The sequence below is a fragment of the Prosopis cineraria genome, unplaced genomic scaffold (genome assembly GCF_029017545.1).
Source record: "Prosopis cineraria cultivar Desert tree isolate PC_DT_omini unplaced genomic scaffold, ASM2901754v1 PC9, whole genome shotgun sequence".
In the NCBI taxonomy this organism is placed as follows: domain Eukaryota; kingdom Viridiplantae; phylum Streptophyta; class Magnoliopsida; order Fabales; family Fabaceae; genus Prosopis; species Prosopis cineraria.
The window spans coordinates 31,625,428-31,643,753 of NW_026555340.1; the positions used below are offsets into that span (position 1 = coordinate 31,625,428).

Here is an 18,326-nt window from a genome sequence, read left to right on the forward strand (position 1 = left end):
TTTTAATAATCAAATATATTATATTTTAAAAATAAGGAAAATAAAATAAAAATAATTTAAAGTTGTTTTTATTTTTTGTTTTCAAAAACAAAAAAAAACAGTTTTGCAAACAAATAAATAGAAAACATTTAACAAAACAAGTTTTTTAATTTTTTTTATTTTCAAAAACAAGAACAGTTTTTGAAAATAGAAAACAAATAGGATCTTATTTTTTATATTTTTTGTTTTCCTTTTCTATTAATATTAGTTTTTCTTTTTAAGCTTTTTTCTCTCTCTTTGAACTAGTTTCCATCACTTTTATGAATTGAGTTCTACATGATTAACTTGCCCAACTTGATAAAAAATAAATGAACTTAATAAGTTTAATTAAATTTACATCTAGTCTAAATTTATGAATTAGTTGATACGATTTTGTAAGGTAAAAATATAAAAATAATATATTTGAAGGTAAACTTATAAAATTAATCAAGTTTATATTTAATTTGAATTTATAAATAAGTTAATATAATTTTATAAATTAAAAAAATAAAAATATTAAATTTAAAGAGCCAAATTTAAAGTTTGACAACGAGGGTCCGGGATCAAACGTTTTTGTCAGTCGAGTTGTAAATCTGACGGCATTGAATGATTTGGGCTATCAGACGAGTTGGGCCCAAATATTTATGGGTCCACTGCGGGCCTTTTATTTGGTTGACTGGAGTCTACTGGAGCCCGTTGAAATAGCTGGCTAGATGACTCTGGAAATTGTGATAGAATGTTAGAATCATGGCCGTTGACGCCATACACACGCCATTGGAGAAGCTGACATTCGTAGTTCCAATAATTGTGAGCTAGTTTATGTGACAATTTAATTTCTTTTCAAATAAAATATATTAGACTCTTGCTTAGAAATAAATAAAATAAAAGAAGATACATCAAACTTGTCGCCTCACGCACATGCCAGCAGGCGATGGGTTAAAAATAGCACGCCGGAAAAGGTGAATAGTCTCTCAGATTAACATTTGAAAATGTTGAATTTACCTAAATAAACCGATTTTCTCAATCATTATGTTTCTTGACTTTATAAAAAGTCTTTGACCAGACAATACTTACACTAGTTAGTTAGCTCCTGTGCAGTGTGTCGTAATGATAGGTGAGTGTTACGCTCTTCATCATCCTCATCAATAATTTGGAGACTGTCATGTCACTTCAGAAGAACCATGTAAATATTTTTTCATGCTTGAGTTAAGTATCATCATGTTGCAAACACGAGCCTAAAAAGAGTGCAGATATCATCTGCAGCTCTACTCCGCAACACTTTACTCAATCCTTGATTAATTAAAATTATCTACAGACCCAATATTATAAATACTAGTTCAAAAAATAGCTCATCTTAAAAAATTAATTTATTAAATAAAAGAGTTTCTCATACTTTTAAATGCTACTTAACTAATGAGGCTTTTTAATATGAGACATAGCGCTCTTCATGCTTCGTGTTACAGGCTGGTAGACATTGCATATTATTCCTCTTAAAATTTCTCTGAACCTTTCAGAAGAACTAATTAATCAAAGAACACATGCTAAACTCTTAAAAATTGTTATGCTTTGAAATTGTAATATACATATATAGGATGTGCATAATCCTGCTTAATTAATGCTGGCGATGATCCTGTGAATCGTTAAGATTTTATGCGCCAAAGATCCCTTACATATAATTAAAAAAAAAAAAGAGATGAAAATCCTTGCAAAGGGATGAGGGATTTACCAGAGAGAAAAGGGGCATATCTTGAGAATCCTGGGGATCCACATGGCACCCATAAAAGAAATAAACAAACATAGGAATTACGGGCGATCGAGTTCGAGGTAAAGGAGTTGGAGTAAACTAAGAATCAGAATCAGCATGAGCGCGCGATATATTATTAACGACCTGCAAAACAAGGAATCGTTGCTAGCTCTAACATCATCAAATCTCTTCTAATCTTTTTGAGCACGCGGATTCAACATTGTGGCATGTATTATTTGTAAAACTGTGGTCGTGCCAGATTGTGAATTATTCTCCGGAATTTAATATAAATGTTACTCTGGGGATTAATGCAGTGCACCTAGGCTCCTAATTTGCTTTTTACGAAGAACATATCATAGAAAGGGGAAAAGGACAAGAAAAACATAAAAAGTAAATGAAGCTTGTGATCCAAGACGCAGACATGGATGGCATGACGAGTGCGCCAATATTAATATGGGCAAGTTGTCAATTAAGCGCACGTGGGGTTTTTTTTTTTTTTTCGCGGTTGTTCATATGATGACGATGGAAGTATCCTAGTTTTAATAGGGGATGCTGGCTAGTCCGTGTTCACACGGAGATATCCGTGAAATTGAAAGGTAAAAAAAGAAGTATATATGGTCTAAAACAGAGAATCAGGCTGCGTGTAATGTATATAATTCGGCCTCCAAACACTTGTGTGGTCGGGACAAATATGATTCGGGGGCGAGACATATGGATGCATGTATATGTTAGTTAGGAGGGTGGAAATGATATGATTCGAATTTAATGAAGGGATAAATGGAGTTGGGGAATTAATCACCAAGGGATTTAATTTGGACCATCCCATATGGAATTGGAATCTGGAGCCTCGAATAACACACTTTTTGAAATTAATGGAACAGTGGCCCTCTCCCTGCAACCCAACCCAACCCCAAAACAATGGACCTGTTTGGCAACCTATTCTGGAAACAGTTTTCTGTTCTCCAAAACAAAAAAAAAAACAAAAAAACTTGTTTGGTAACGTGTTTTCAAAATGTGTTTTAGAAAAAAATAAAATATTATACTGAAGAACAAAAAAATAAAAACAACTTTCAGATGTTTTGGGATTATTGTTCTGAAAAATAAGGAAGAATAAGAAAAATATTGATTTTTATTATTTTTTTATTCTCAAAGCATATTTTACAAAACACCAGTTCTCAGAACAATAAAATAAAAACAGTTTCAAACAACCCTAATTTCCCTGCAATTTCCCCCTTTCCAGGGAGAGGATTTGTTCAATATATATAATATTCTGTATTATTTATAATGATTTCCTTTTTACTTAAATATTAAATGCATGTGGTGGAGTTACGTTGGTAATGGGGAAGTCTGAGCAGAAAGAGGGAAAGGGCATAATTTGCAGAGCGAAGATTAGGTCATTTTACTTTTAATTATCTTAGGAGTAAGGTCTTCTAACTTTGGTATAAGATTTTTGACTAGGAGTGCAAGGCTCCTGACAAGTAGTCTTTCTTTTTTTTTAATTTCGTTCGTTTAATTGGAGGAATATTTTGATCATTTGTTCATATTATTTAGTAAATAAAATATTAATTTTGCTCCTTCAATTGCATTTGGTCTTTGAGATCAATTTTCTTTTCAACAAGATTCTTTTCACCAATTTTTTTAATTTTGTATCTATGACTATTAATATAGAATTGAAGTGATTGTGGTAAAATTTGTGGCTCACATTGCATTCCCCCTTTTCAATTATTTTCCTTCGCGATCAACGAATTCCCCTCCTAGTCCCCTCATCTATTTCTAGCTAAAACTACATCCTTCGTTCCCTCCCTCTCCCCCCAACATTCATTTTCCCTGCATTTCATTCACTATATCATCCCCTCCAACACATGCACGCCATTCCCACAAAAATTTGGAAATGATTTGTCAGTTTGTGTGAAAAATGCCCATCTATGACTATTATATGCACAGTCACACGTGTCACCAAGTCATTTCCTTTTATTTAATATGTTTCAATACATCCACACAGATGTCAGCATTAATTTCACAGAAACAATACTTCACAACACACCCTAAACCTATTACTAAATGAATTAAGTGCATCGTAATCAATAATGATACGTATCACACACACACACACACACACACACGCATTTTCAATTCCATGTTTACGTGATTATGTGACTATACTTGATTTTGTAGTACTTGTATTAATTGTTTGATGGATTGGTACAGTCCCTTCACATATATTTTCTTGAAATTAAAGAAGAAAATATATTGAATAATTGAACGGTGATGACAACTACAGTTATTTGGAAATACCATTGGGTCTCTTTTGCACCATCGTATGTTTCTTAGGGTTTGTAAAGTTAATTAGTTGGTCGAAAAAGTAAAAGATCCAATAAAAAAAATAATGTGGAAAAGAATGAAATGCCAGATGGAATGTCGGTTTAGAAAGAGTGGGGGAGGCGTGGTTTTAGCTTTTGAAGTAGCAAGTGAAGTGATTTGATTTTCCGGCCTTAAAAAATGGCATGAGAGAAAAGAGAGAAGAGCGGCGTGGACACTGGACAGTGGGAAGTCCACCATGCCGACCTGGGGCTTCGTAGGAACGTCCCTTTCTGTCACATCCTCCAACTGTTTCCGTTGCGATACAGTTAGATCGTGTCAAATTAAGTGCCCCCCCTCAAGCTTTTTGCTTGTTGTAAAAGCCACCAAGTTTAAAAATAAATGAAGAAAGAGATATATTATCAGTTAAAGTGCGGATTTTTATCTCTTATCCATTCTCATCCCATCCCCATCCTTTTCTTCTTTATTCCTTTTTTAATTCTTAACTCAATCCTCGTTATTTACTCTAAAGTACAAACCCAAAGATAACGAGTGTGTGTGTGTGTGTGAAGACTCCACCAGCTAAAATGATATAGGTAATTGACGCAGAAGCATGCGGACGCGTCTAGAATTAAAACCCTTATTTCCGTTTCTCAAACACGAAACTGCTGTGGCTCTGTAGGTGAGAGAATAAAAATGGGGCCCACTTGCAGGACATGCTTTGATTGAATAGTTTGAGAAAAGACAGATGCTATGTTATGTTAATCGTGAATTACTATGTAAATAAATCCTATTATTATTTCGGCAACAGAATGAATGGCGCGTGGTGGACAGTGATAGGGATCGGGGACGGGGATGATCGACGTTGTGTCAAAAATAATTAAAAGATTGAGGACGACCATCAAGCTGTATCCTTTTGATCGAGTTAATTTACTGCCGCGAATTTGTTTACACATGCACAGATGGTGGGGATTCATGAACTCATGAAAGTAGTACTTTCTGTTGTTAATTCTTCTTCTTCTATAAGGTGTGCCGCTCAGAAAGAAAACGAAATCCCAGCTGATGGATGTGCGTGATAAGGAAAACCTCTCTCTCCTTGGAAGTAATATCTTGGATTATTCAACCTCATTGATGCCATTCTTTTCGATGATAAAGGGCGGGTTTAATCCTCACTCATTCACTCCACACATTATGATAATAAATTAAAGCAGTAGCTTTTTAACTAGTACCCTCCTCGTGTCAAACTCTCAACCACTTTTATCACGTATTTGTCTCTCCCTCAATAAATTTTAACGTTCTTGCATTCATTTGCCAAGGAGTGAACTTAAGTTACGTAGAAATTAAATATCATACCATAGATCCTTTTTTCTTTTTTTTGGGGCCAAAGGATGAGAGCGTAGATCATTGGGATGATTTAATTTTAACAAAATTACGAGATGAACCAAGCATCTGTTCATAAAACTGAATTATTTGGTTCTGCTCAGCTTTGAGTGGTGGACAATTCAGCATTATAACTGGCTATATTAGTCCTAATCATGTACATGAGAAGATGCGGGGTATGGTGGACTAAAGTACGTTATAATATGTTCATGCCTTCTCTTTGTTTTTCAATCTTCCCTCCTTCGAAAGGGACCATAAACGGATAGCCAGCGGAGGAAAGTAACATGTATATTTTATGAGGCGAAATAATTTATCGTAGTTTTGTACTCATTTTTGTGTAAACAGGTTTTTTCTTCCCACGATATTTCCCAATCATTGAACCCTGGGAAGAAAAGAAAACTTGCAAGATAAAACCAACAAAGCAAAAGTGTGTCAAGACAAGAGGGTGCGTACGCATCAAATAAATGACTAGACGCGCCACAATGGAAACAGGAGAGAAAACAATAGATAAATAATTATTATTGTTATTTTATGAAAAAAAGGGGATTGATTAAAAATGAAATTGATACCTACTTTATCTTTTTGTTTACATAGACCGGTGACTCCGAGTCAAGTAAATATTTTTAGAAGTAAGATGTGAGAAAGTTGGGGATTGAATGTCTATTATAGATGCAAAATAGAAAGTGATTTAATTTTATACATATACCCAGTTAAAATTAATTGCTTTCCAAAGGACCAAAAAGCCGGGGATATCTGCCATTGCTAGGTAGTAGATACCATGGCATATGCATGGTGACTGAACAAATACATTTGCACCTGCAATTAACACATGGGAGTTATGTTTTATTGAAGGAATCCACATACTCCCTTCATCTTTACATATAAAGTATTTTTAGAGACAAAATAAACTTTTAAAAAATATCCTATATATAGGAACCAAGAGAGTAGTGGCCATTGTTTTACAAATAGAATTGAACTGAACAATCAGACCGGTTGAACAATCGATCAGAGCCGTTAATAGCTTGATTTGGACAAAAAAAAAACTACTTTCATAATTGAACCATATAAGATCAAAGTTAAGTCACTATAGAGTTAGGAATCAAAGTTAAATTAAAAACTAAAATAGTTTTTAGAAAACTGATCAGTTTTAAACATAATATTAAAAAAGTTTAAAAATTTTTAAAAATTAAATCCTATTAAAAACCAAAATTATTTTTGAATAATTTACATATATAAAATATTATCTGAGACCATTTTTTTATCAAGATGTTGATCGTTATAAATGCAAATATAAATACTTTTGAATCTACTTATATCTAATTTAACCAAGATTTATTTATATTTGATAAATTATAAAATTATAATTTATAATATTGTCAATTTACGATCATGTTATCATGTTATGATACTTTATGAATATACTATCTATTTTTTTAATATTTATTTTATATATATATTTGATATTTTTTTATTTAATTATTACACTATCGGTCCAAGCGTTAGTCTAACCAATTGAATCATAAAAATCAAGAACTATTGATTTTTTTAATTCAATGTCTCGTGTAGCTTTTAAAACATTGATATCAATAATATTAAGGAGTTATATAATTAACAAGTGATAGACAATGAGGTGGAGGTTGGGGGAAAGGATATTTAAGTAAGGACAAAACATAAGCTCCTTTAATTTGTTGTACACAGAACCAACTGGGCTGTCAAGCATTAGAGGATGCGTGTATTAATTGGCACCCCGATGAACACATAGCTGGACCCTGCCGGGACATCCTTAATTAATGTGTTTATATGAATTTCAGGCTTCAAACAAACAAGAAAACCCCCGGTGTCTGATTATGCCCTGGATTCCAAGGATTTACGTAGCATTTATGTCGTTATTTATTTATTTATTTTTTTTTGTTTTGCGTGGCCGAGGAATTTAAGTGTGCATTTCTCATTGAAGAGATTTTTATATTCCCTTTGTCTCAAATTAAAATATATGTTTAGACAAAATTATATATATCAATAAAACTCATTAAATATATTTTACAATTTTATTTTTTTTAAAAAAATATCAACTTTTAAAATGCCCTATATATAATACTTCATTTATAAAAAAAATATTAAAGAAGGATAATATAATGTGAAGGTAATATTAAAACAATAATTATTAATAAAATTTTATTTTTATTAAAGCATCTTGCATTTTAAAATATTAAATCTTTCTTAAAAGTAAGGTGAGATGAAAGGAGTATAAAATAAAGTGGGATAACTATTTGTAATTGAGAGCAATGGTGATGGTGGAGCGTGTTATGTAGCCTTCAACTCCTCGAGACTGACATCCTTAGATGTGGTTGCCCTCTTTTGTTAGGACTTGGCTTCCCTCCTCTGAGGGAAGCGTCCGCCACGTCTCCTTCGCAGGATGAGAAAGTCCATAGATTCGATCCTTTTATTTTAAATTTTATTTTATATTTATTAAAAAAATGAATTATAAAAATTATAAGAAAGATTAATAAATCTGTTTATCAGAATGGACAGTTCAGATTTAATATATATAGTCCAAAGTTAAATTCTAAAAAATTGATATTTAATTTACATTATCCATGATATATCCAGGTGTGAGATTTGTCATTGCCATTTAATCTAAGCAATTGTAAGATTTGTCTACATGTATATGTGCAGGAGATATTCTGTTCGGAAAGCCAAGTTCCATAAAGTTGAAATGAAGTGTTGCTTGAGAAAGCATTTTGAGCAGATTATATTCACAACCTTTTGTTTTCTTATATTTTGACTGGGTTGCATAATTTAGGGAATGTTGTCGATCGATTGGGAATTTCTTTCTGATTTGCATAGTTGACAATTATTAAACGATTATTTGATAAAGAAACCATAGTTCGTGCATAGCTCATCTTCATCCTAGTTCCTCTACAAACGCTTTTTTTTTTTAAAAAAAATAAATATTAAACGATTATTTTCAAATAACCAATAAACAAGCCCCAGTTACTTAACAATTATTTGATAAAATTGTTAAATAGATCTCCCTTATTCAACAGTTATTTGCGAAAAACCGTTTTATGTATCCCTTTATTAAACAATTAAAAGCCATTGAGTAAAAGCTTAGAAAATATACAATACCACTTCATTCAACAATTAAAAATTATTTAATATAGATAAAAATAACTGTTTAATAAATCTTTTTTTGTGATAGCGCATCCATCATCATCAACAACTGTCATTAGTCATTGCTAGCCAGCAAATTGTCTTGATCCATCGCCAACTTAACAACCATTGGTCATTGTCATCACACCAATGATCATCAATAATCGCCTACTGCAGCCACCATCTTCCAATGATGGCAATCAGTAAACAATGGTGGTTGAATGTGGCTAATAATGGTGATCGTTGATAATAGGTAGACAATAGAAGGCAACGATGGCCAATGGTAATCAATAGCAGGCTATAAGTGATGGCAAAAGATACATTTTCAATACAATTGTTATAAAAGACAACTTTTCAATATTTATAACTAGCAATAAGCCCGTGCAATGCACAGGATATTCTTAATTTTTATATAAATTAATATTAAATGAAAATTTAAATATTGTGCAATATATATAATAATTAAATAGTGAATTTAGTGTAAATATATTATATAATTGGGATATTAAAACTTATCAATTGTCAATAACAGATATTGGTCCAAGTGAAATGAGTTATATTGTCGGTTAAGTATAGGGCCTTGAGTTCAAATTTATATGAATGCGCAAAATGTGTTTGTGAGAGTTACTTGGCCCTAATCAGCCTGACAATAAATCTAATAGAATCAAATAGTCATATAAAAAAACTTGCAATATAATTGTCACTTATCATCATCTAATCTATTTATAGTGCAACATATAAACACATTAAAACATATCTCCCATTTTTACCTTTTTCCCCCCTTTTAAGTATAATATTTGCTTGATATAAGTAGTGGTTTGAATATTACGAGATGGGATTATAACAACCATATCCTGTATCCAGTCATGAAAAAGGATAAGGATTGAATTTTTATCCCATTTGTCCCATTCAAGATCGAGATAAGATAGGAAAATCTCATAAAAAAATTAGACTTAAATTTGAAGATATAATGAAAACACTTTAGACATTGTTAATTTGTTTTGCAATAAATGTAATTTTTGTTAACTCATCTCACAAATCAACAAGCTTTTTCATTAGTTAAATTAACATGTCCCACGTGTTTCATCATTCATGCCATCTATATGTTTCAATTGAATGCCATATGGGATACTAAAATTTATACATTATTATTAATTAAGAGCAAGTTCTCTATTTTAAAGCTAGCAACATAGGTTGATTCTATCAACCAGTCAAAAAGTGGTAGGTTTGAGTTGGATGAATGGGGTTGCTTAGGAGTGGGGCATTTTAACCCCCTACAATTAATTTGCCAACTTATAGGTTAGCTTGTATTTCTTTCTTTATTTTTTTGCTTAAAATTTCAATCTACTCCCATGAGTTTTCCCTTCTTCGGTTACTCCTCCTAAAAGTCTAAAATCAATACCTTATCCCTCTTCTTTCTTCTAGATATGTGTTTTATAAATAATTAATGTTTTTTTTTACACAATCCATTGTTTTTTAAATTATAAGAACAATAAGAAAACCATTTTTATTTGAAACTTTGAATAAAAACCACATTTTTTTTAAATATGATATTATTTTTCAAGTCATTATCATAATAAATTTCCTCAACATTGTCTCCTCTGCCATAATGGCTAACTTCATTTACAAATCCCACATTGGTCAAGTTAAAAATAAACAAAGTAATTTTATTAAATATAATTAATTTAAAAAGTATTTTTTGATTTACAAAATATTTTATTAATATTTAGGTAATTAATTTTAAAAAATAGATTCCATTCATTTTAAAAAAATTGAATTAAAAAAGAAAGTAAAGAAAAAAAAAAGAATGACTGGCAAGTTGGCAACCTGCCAATCCATTTTTAGTGGTGTGGAGTGAAAAATTTCAACTCATGATTTGCCATAAGCGAACCTACAATCCCCAAGTTGATCTGTTTTCCTAACTTTATCCTTTTTTGGTGTCGGAATGTCTCATCCCATCCTAATTTGTACACAAATTAATATTTAATAAATATCAATATATTATATAATAATCAAATCATGAAATTAATTCATTGCATATATAAATATTTTATTTTATTGAAAAATTATTCAGCCTGGATATCCATGTGTCACTCTGGGAGAAAAATGTGGAGTTAAAGTGGCTTACTAATGCGTTGACACATGTGCTTGGGAGTCCTACTTATATATATATATTAAACAATTTTTTATTTTGTTTTTAAAAACAAACAAGCCCGAAAAACAGCAGATGTTCTTACTTTCTTTTCCTTCTTGTTTGCAGGCAAAGCCAAGTAAATGAAGTCTTTTCTGTCAAAGGCCTATAATATGCCAGAATAATGTAGAAATCAGAGAATTGATTCAACGGAGAACAAAGCTGGGTCGCTTTTGGGTTAGGAAAGGGTATATTTAGCCTAATTTTTTGCCATGCTGGTTCTTTAAATGTGCGCGCGAACGCCCCTTCGGACCCCTCTGAATATATTTATTTATATACATATATATATTCTTCCTTCATTTAAAAATATAAAATATTTTTAATTGAATCTTATTTTCTAATAAAATAGTTACCTACTTTTAAACTAATCATATATTTTCTTATTTATCCCTATTAAATACCTTACAATAAATATAAAGTCATTATCAATAAGAACACTTAAAAAAAAAACAATGATTACATTTCAAAAGATTAAAAATATAAAATATTTTTAAACATATAATTTTTTAAAAAATGATTTACATTTTTTAAGGGAGATATTATATATATATAGGGAGTATTTTTACTAGTTCTTAAATGGAATGGTTTTTACGGTAACAACTATAGATCTTGATGCACTCAGTGCACAGCTTCGTCGAGAAGTTTGAGGCCTCGTGGTTTGAATAGAAAGAACAATAATTTGGGGGTGGGAGAAGATGCCCTAGAAGAATGGATCCTCTAAAAGCTAAGTTGAAGTTGAATGTAAAATATTAATTGAAAAATGAAGAGAATGCAATATATAGTTAGGTGCCTGAAAGAAAGAATTAATGCTAGAAGAACGGAAAGATGCTCAGACGGAGTGCATATGTGAACACTGTGTTCAAAATTCGAGGGAAAGCTGACCCCATACTGCGCATGTGAATAAAACTGAACACGACGGCCATCTGGTAACTCCTCTCTTGTGGCCAAGTTAATAATATTTCACGAGATTCGGAAACTTGGGCGGCAAGTAACTCTGTCACATTCCCACTTGTCAACAAATTCTCACGTGCAAAATGACTTTACTTTCTGGTACCACGCTGAATTAGCTTCGCTGTCTCTCTCTCTCCGACTCTTTGAATTTCGTCACCCTTGACAGACTCGGAACACGCGAGAATGACGAAGATCCGAAATACAAGTAATATAATATTCAGGTTCTTTTTGACAAAGCAGTAATGCCAACAAGGAAATGAATCGGAAAAAAAGGGAACCAACGAATTTTAGGGGCTATTCCACTCTCGGGGAACAGTTTGGGGTGACCCAATGAAATTAAACCAAGCACCGCAAAAACTGTGGATAATTGCTACAGGTCATTTTTTAATTACCTCATTAGAGCATGCAGTAGTTAAATTATTAACTTGCTTTAAGACTGGAATATTTTTATAATTTTACCCCTATTTAAAAGCATAAACTGTGGGAGGTTGTAAATAGGAGTAATTTTGAAGATGCTCGCGATCTTTGCCTACGCAATATGACTAATATATAGAACCATTTTAATAATCCGTATTAAACTAAACTACAATGGTTCTGTACTACCACTTCGTATTGGTCGGGGGGAGAAGAATGTCACCTGGTCACCAAAATATTTATGATACAGCACATTTTTTATAATTTAAACTATTTTATAAGATGCATGTTTTAACAAATAAAGTTATTTGGTTATCGTTATCTTCGCTTAAAGGGAATCAGAATTAATTTCATGTTAGGATCTAAATTAAATCTTGCTTTTCTTTATTTCTGCATTAAAACTATAACGAGAAAATATAATTATATCGTAAATGTATAAATTGACATATTGATGACGTGGAAGCTTGAGTATATCAAGGAGAACCCCGTCTCAGGCGGATGGCCGGGTAGAAGAAGAAAGGGGTGGGGGTGGCAACATGTTGGCTCAAGTTATTAGTCTGACAGGCATGCAGGGGATCGCTTTATTTGATTGTTCAGGATTGAAGAATGAGCGAAGCAATGAAACGAAGTAGCAGGCCAGGTGGCTGACCCCTACTTGCTTTTGCCTTTAATTTCCAAGCTTTAATTTGTTCGGCTTCTTCGACACCTGTGTGGCTGTGTTTGTGTCTCCTGTGTTCATCCCCAACTCTCCTTTGAACAAGCCACCCTCATCCCTCTCATGCTTTTATGCGGTGTGCATTATTGGTTCATTCAGTATTTGTACCTTCTCCCAGCTGTGATACTCGTTCGGATGGCAAATTATTAGGGACAATATCCGAAAGGCCAAGGCAATAATGTTTCACATGAGGATCAGAGTATATGTATAGTACGGTGTCTTTTCTAGCTAGTTTTGTTTCAACAGGAAAAAGAGATTCTAAAATATCAATGTACGACCTTGACCAATTTAATAGATTTGTGAGTAATTTTAAGAAATTTCAGCGTTGGGAGTGGACTTGAAACTCGAGACCCCAGGGTATTGCTGGTAATTCAATAATCACTCCAAGGACCCAAATTGTTAGGATTTTTTTTAAAAGACTATCTCTATTTTTACCTTAAAAAATAAAATCTCCAAGTTAACTCATCCTTTGAAAAATATATTATTTAATATATTTTTGTTTAATTTGTAATTTTAAAAATATTTTTAATCTGTTAATATATTCTCTAAAAATATTTGCATTTTTTAAAAATGAAAGATAAGTTTTTATTCTGTCCATTAAGTGACTCACTTCCCCTTGAGTCTCTTCTTTCACTTTTTTTTTTTTTTTGTCGTCTTCTTTTTGTAACCCCATCTCTCCACCATAAAAAATAAATATTTGCGGGTATTTGGGCCAGCCTCAGCCGAAACGGGTTTAGCTTTAAGTGGCAATTACAGCTTATTAAAAAAAAGCCAATTATAAAAAAACACGTAATTTTCCAAAGCCTGATTTAATATTTTTTGGACTTATCAAATTGATTGGTCAAGGTTGATGGTGGAACTGTGGGAGGAAGAAAATTTCAGTGGGCGGGGCGGGAGCACATCAAATGTTGAAAACTAAAAAGGCCTACTGAACTGAAAGCCCAAGTATGGGAATAGGCTCCGCCCTGAAAACAAAAGAAAAACAAAAAGAAAAGCACGAGCGGCATAGCCATTAACATATCAACAGAAGACGGCGGGGGCAATCACTGCAATTGACGAGGGGCCAATCCCATCCCACTTTTTCAATCTTGCTTAACATGACCTTGACGCTCCGCCGGGCGGATATCGGTTCCTTCCGAAAGCCAGTAACTCAGACGGTTAGTCTATTTAAATCGGGCTCAATTTAAATTAAATTTAAAATATTTTATTTTTTTAAAAAATATTAAATATCTAAACCTGATTTTAATATTTTTAAATTTATTCAAGTCGGCCTGAATGTTTGAAATTTTTTAAAAATATTTTTTTATTTTTTAAATAATTTTATTAAACATAAAATGTTATTTTAACTTTAAAAAAATAAAATAAAAATAATTTATCAACTTTATATTTAAGTAACTTTGTTACTATTTTATTTTATTATATGTAATTTATTTATAAATATTTTTTTATTTATAAATTGATGTCTTAATTTTTTAAATATTACTCTTATCATAATCATATATAAATATTTTATATTTTACTTAAATTATATTATTTTAATTATGATTACGTTAATCTTAACTCAATTATGGTTAGATAACTGATTTAAAATTATTGTCCCGACTAGTTCAAAGTCTTTAATAACTTTTGGATAAATTATACTTTTTATTTGTATGAATATAAGAAAAATAGACATTATTATATTATATAAAAAATATTTAATTATAAGTAAAATATTATTTTTTAAGCTTTTTTCTTTACTTTTTTATATTATTTAACTCTCACATATGAAAAATTTTTATTTTAATTTATTCTTAATTTTTAAACAAGTCTAACATAAATAATAACTAAATAATTATTCAAGAATGTTATTTTATTTATTATATTTATTTAATAGTAGAGTCAAGAATTTATTCATATCTAAATTTTATTTTTATTTTAAAATTAATTATCTTATTTATAAAAACATAAAATTAATTTTTTTAAAAAATTACGTCTTAAAATATAAAAATTAATATTAAAATATATTTTAAATATTATTTTAAGATATTTATTGATTAAAAAAATATAAATATTTTTAATTTTTTTAAAAAATACCTATAATAATATACTCATATATATACAGAGAGAGTATTTTAATATAAAATGATGTAAAATTTTAAAAATTAATTAATATTTATCCTATTTTATATATATTTTTAAAATTTATTTTTTAAATTTAAATATTTAGAATAAGTCCAAACTTAATTGAATTTAATCTGAATTTTTTCAGACTCAAATATTAAAATATTAATTTTTTTTAGTTTGGTCTTAAAATTTTTTAATGAATTTGGACTGATCGACTTGACTTGAATTATCTCCCAAAGTTGTGGGCCCTGTCCTCCCAACCTCCTCCTTGCTATAAATCCACCCCACCATCCATTTCTCTCCAGCATCCTCCCCAGAACTCTCCACCCTTCTCCTCTCTGCAATCTTCCTATATACCATTCTACTGTTACTTCCTCTTCTCTCTTTCCTTCAATACCCCTCTGCCTCTCTCGTTCTTCTCTTCCCCTGGTCCCTCTTCGCTCGTTGCTTTCGTGTTACTTGCACCCGCAGCCATCATGACTCAGCAGAATGTGATGGTTTCAGACGCAAATCCTGGACTCAACATGGCTATTACTGCCGCTGTTTCCAACTCCTCCATTTCCACGGCCTCGGCTCACAAACCCCCCGCCGTTCCCTCCGGTTATATTTCCATTCCCAGGAGAAAGGTTCTCAAGAACCTTGAAATCAATGCCTGCTGGGTTGACTCCATGAGAGCCTCTTCTCCCACCCATTCCAAATCCACTTCTCCTCTCGCCGAAGAACATCGCTCTTGGATTGTGAGTTTCCCCCTCCCCCCTCCCCTCACATCACCTCACGCCTTCCTCCCTCTTTGAAAATGCTGGACTGATTTTCTTTTTATATACCCTTCCTTGTTTATTATGAAACAGCTTTGCCACCCCTCCGCATTAGACATGTTCGAGCAAATCGTCGATGCCTCCAAGGGCAAGCAGATCGTCGTGTTCCTGGATTACGATGGTACTCTCTCGCCTATCGTCAACGACCCTGATCGTGCTTTCATGTCCGATGAGGTGAGTTGTTCGCTCAAAACTACTATGTCCTCCTATTCCTACCCCCCCCCGGGGGGTCCCCTGTTGGATTTCCTGCTAATATCAGCTTTTATGATATTCCCATCAGATGAGAAAAACAGTACGAAAAGTCGCGAGGTGTTTTCCCACTGCCATAGTGAGCGGCAGATGCAGAGACAAGGTACTCTTGAGAGGCTGCTTCACATGACTTCACGGTTTCCATTTTTTTCCCATGTCTTGGCCCTCCACTAACTTGTCACCTTTTTCTTCTCCAATCATAGGTATATAATTTCGTTCGCCTGGCCGAGCTATATTATGCGGGAAGCCATGGCATGGACATCAAAGGCCCGACGAGATGCTCCCAATACAATAAAGTGAGCAACTTCTAGAATACCGTAATGTATCGTATTCTAATTTTCTAATCAAGAAGAGTTGTGATTTACATAAAATTATGATCAGCAGGGAAGCAAAGCAGAGGCCATTCTTTTTCAGCCTGCCAGTGAGTTTCTTCCCATGATAGATGAGGTTCGTATTTTCTTATTCTACTTGGTTCAATATATGTCAATTTACAAGGTTCCGAGTTAAAATTGTTTGTGGAATCGATTTTCAGGTGTACCGAGCGTTAGTTGAAGAAACCAAATCAACACCTGGCGCGATGGTGGAGAACAACAAGTTCTGCGTCTCTGTTCACTATCGTTGTGTTGACGAGAAGGTATAGTTGTAAGCCCCTACGTGGTGAAAATTCTCATGTGGGTATTGCTCAGTTCTAGACAAAGTCTAAACTTGTGCACGATACACAGAAATGGAGCGAACTGGCTCACCAAGTGAAATCGGTGCTTAAGGAGTACCCGAAGCTTCGTCTCACCCAAGGAAGGAAGGTGGGCCATAATTCTGTTTTCTTGTTTTACTCGTCTACTTTTCCCGGATTTGATTTATTTTAAAACTGCGTATCAGGGCAAAAGTTAACAGGAAAAATGCCTCACTTTCACACCTGATTTGTTTAATACAGGTATTTGAGATTCGTCCCTCTATTAAATGGGACAAAGGGAAAGCCCTGGAATTTCTGCTAGAGTCACTAGGTGAGTTCAGGTTTGCTGGCAACAACGAGCGCCATATTAAATAATCTGCACTGCAATCTGAATATAATGAATTATTTTCAACAGGATTTGCCAATTGTGCTGATGTCTTCCCCGTCTACATTGGTGATGATCGAACGGACGAAGATGCCTTTAAGGTATCCAATAAATGTTGATTTGTTGTCTCTGAGGTCTATAAAAAGAATACTAATAATTTCCTAAACCTTGGATATTCACCCTAAATTCTGTAAACTGTTTAACGATGAGCAGAAATTGAGAGACAGGGGACAAGGTTTAGGCATTCTCGTGTCAAAATTTCCAAGGGACACTATCGCATCTTACTCTTTACAGGAGCCGGAGGAGGCAAGTACAAGTGTACAACTTATCATTTGTTACTTCTTTTTTTAATACTCCCCGAGCATGCTTAAAATATAGTTCTTTTTTTTTTTTTTTGGTTTATTGACAATCATTAATGTGCATGCAGGTGAAGGACTTTCTTGGACATTTAGTGGAGTGGAAACAAGCATCTCAGCGTGCATGCTCCAAAGTGTAAATGTGTACTCTAGATGACTTGTACATATCCATACCCTGCCAATTATATTAAGCTCGGGGTAGGATATATACGTATATTTTATATAGGGCCTTTTGTAATTTTTGTTCGGTTTCGGAAGGAAAACACCAAAAATGCAAGGAAAAAGAATGACAAAAGTGTCGTTCTTATTTCCCCAAACTCTGACTGCATTGATGTAACCAGTCGACCACAGAGCAAATTTCTGTAGCTTCTGATCAGGCGCATGTAAATGCATTCAACTACTTCTGTTTTCCCTCTCCTATCACTAATTCCAATCATATACATTCTTAATAATAATTATCTTGTTTTCGGCCCCCCAAACTCAGTAAAGATTCATTATTTTATTGTATAGAATTGAACATCGATCTTCGTCGACCCAATGCGCAATTACGAGTTGAGATTAAATAATGCGGTTGACATCGTTGGACCGTGAATTTCTTAAACTGTATATGAACCAACTCAGAGATCTTAATTTCACTCATACCAGTGCCAATAATTAATCGTCAATTATTGGTTACCTTTTCTCAAAGTTTTTAGGTGCTTTGAGGGGGACAGACGAGTACTGTTAATTAATGGACATTATTCTATGGTAAGGAGAACCCAATATCAAGTCAGTGACGCTGGGAAATAGAATATTTTGGTGACAGATCGGTCATACTGTAAATAATGGATTCGGAATCTATTTTAACACGGTAATGAATTGAATACATGCAACAAGCTTGTATG

General features: G+C 32.8%; 1 protein-coding gene across 2 annotated transcripts; it reads left to right on the forward strand.

Annotated features, from left to right (window-relative positions):
• Positions 1 to 15,286: 15,286 nt before the first annotated feature.
• LOC129320550 (probable trehalose-phosphate phosphatase J) lies at positions 15,287 to 17,865 on the forward strand. 2 transcript variants are annotated; one of them, XM_054966062.1, is made up of 11 exons: positions 15,287 to 15,704; positions 15,816 to 15,956; positions 16,063 to 16,134; positions 16,235 to 16,327; positions 16,413 to 16,478; positions 16,564 to 16,665; positions 16,754 to 16,831; positions 16,963 to 17,032; positions 17,117 to 17,187; positions 17,300 to 17,392; positions 17,514 to 17,865. In XM_054966062.1, the coding sequence occupies exons 1-11, from the start codon at positions 15,444 to 15,446 to the stop codon at positions 17,580 to 17,582; spliced, it is 1,116 nt and encodes a 371-aa protein (XP_054822037.1). In that variant the 5' UTR covers positions 15,287 to 15,443; the 3' UTR covers positions 17,583 to 17,865. The 2 variants fall into 2 exon arrangements, with proteins under 2 accessions (XP_054822037.1, XP_054822038.1); XM_054966063.1 differs by having other exon boundaries at positions 16,416 to 16,478.
• The last annotated feature ends 461 nt before the right edge of the window (positions 17,866 to 18,326 follow it).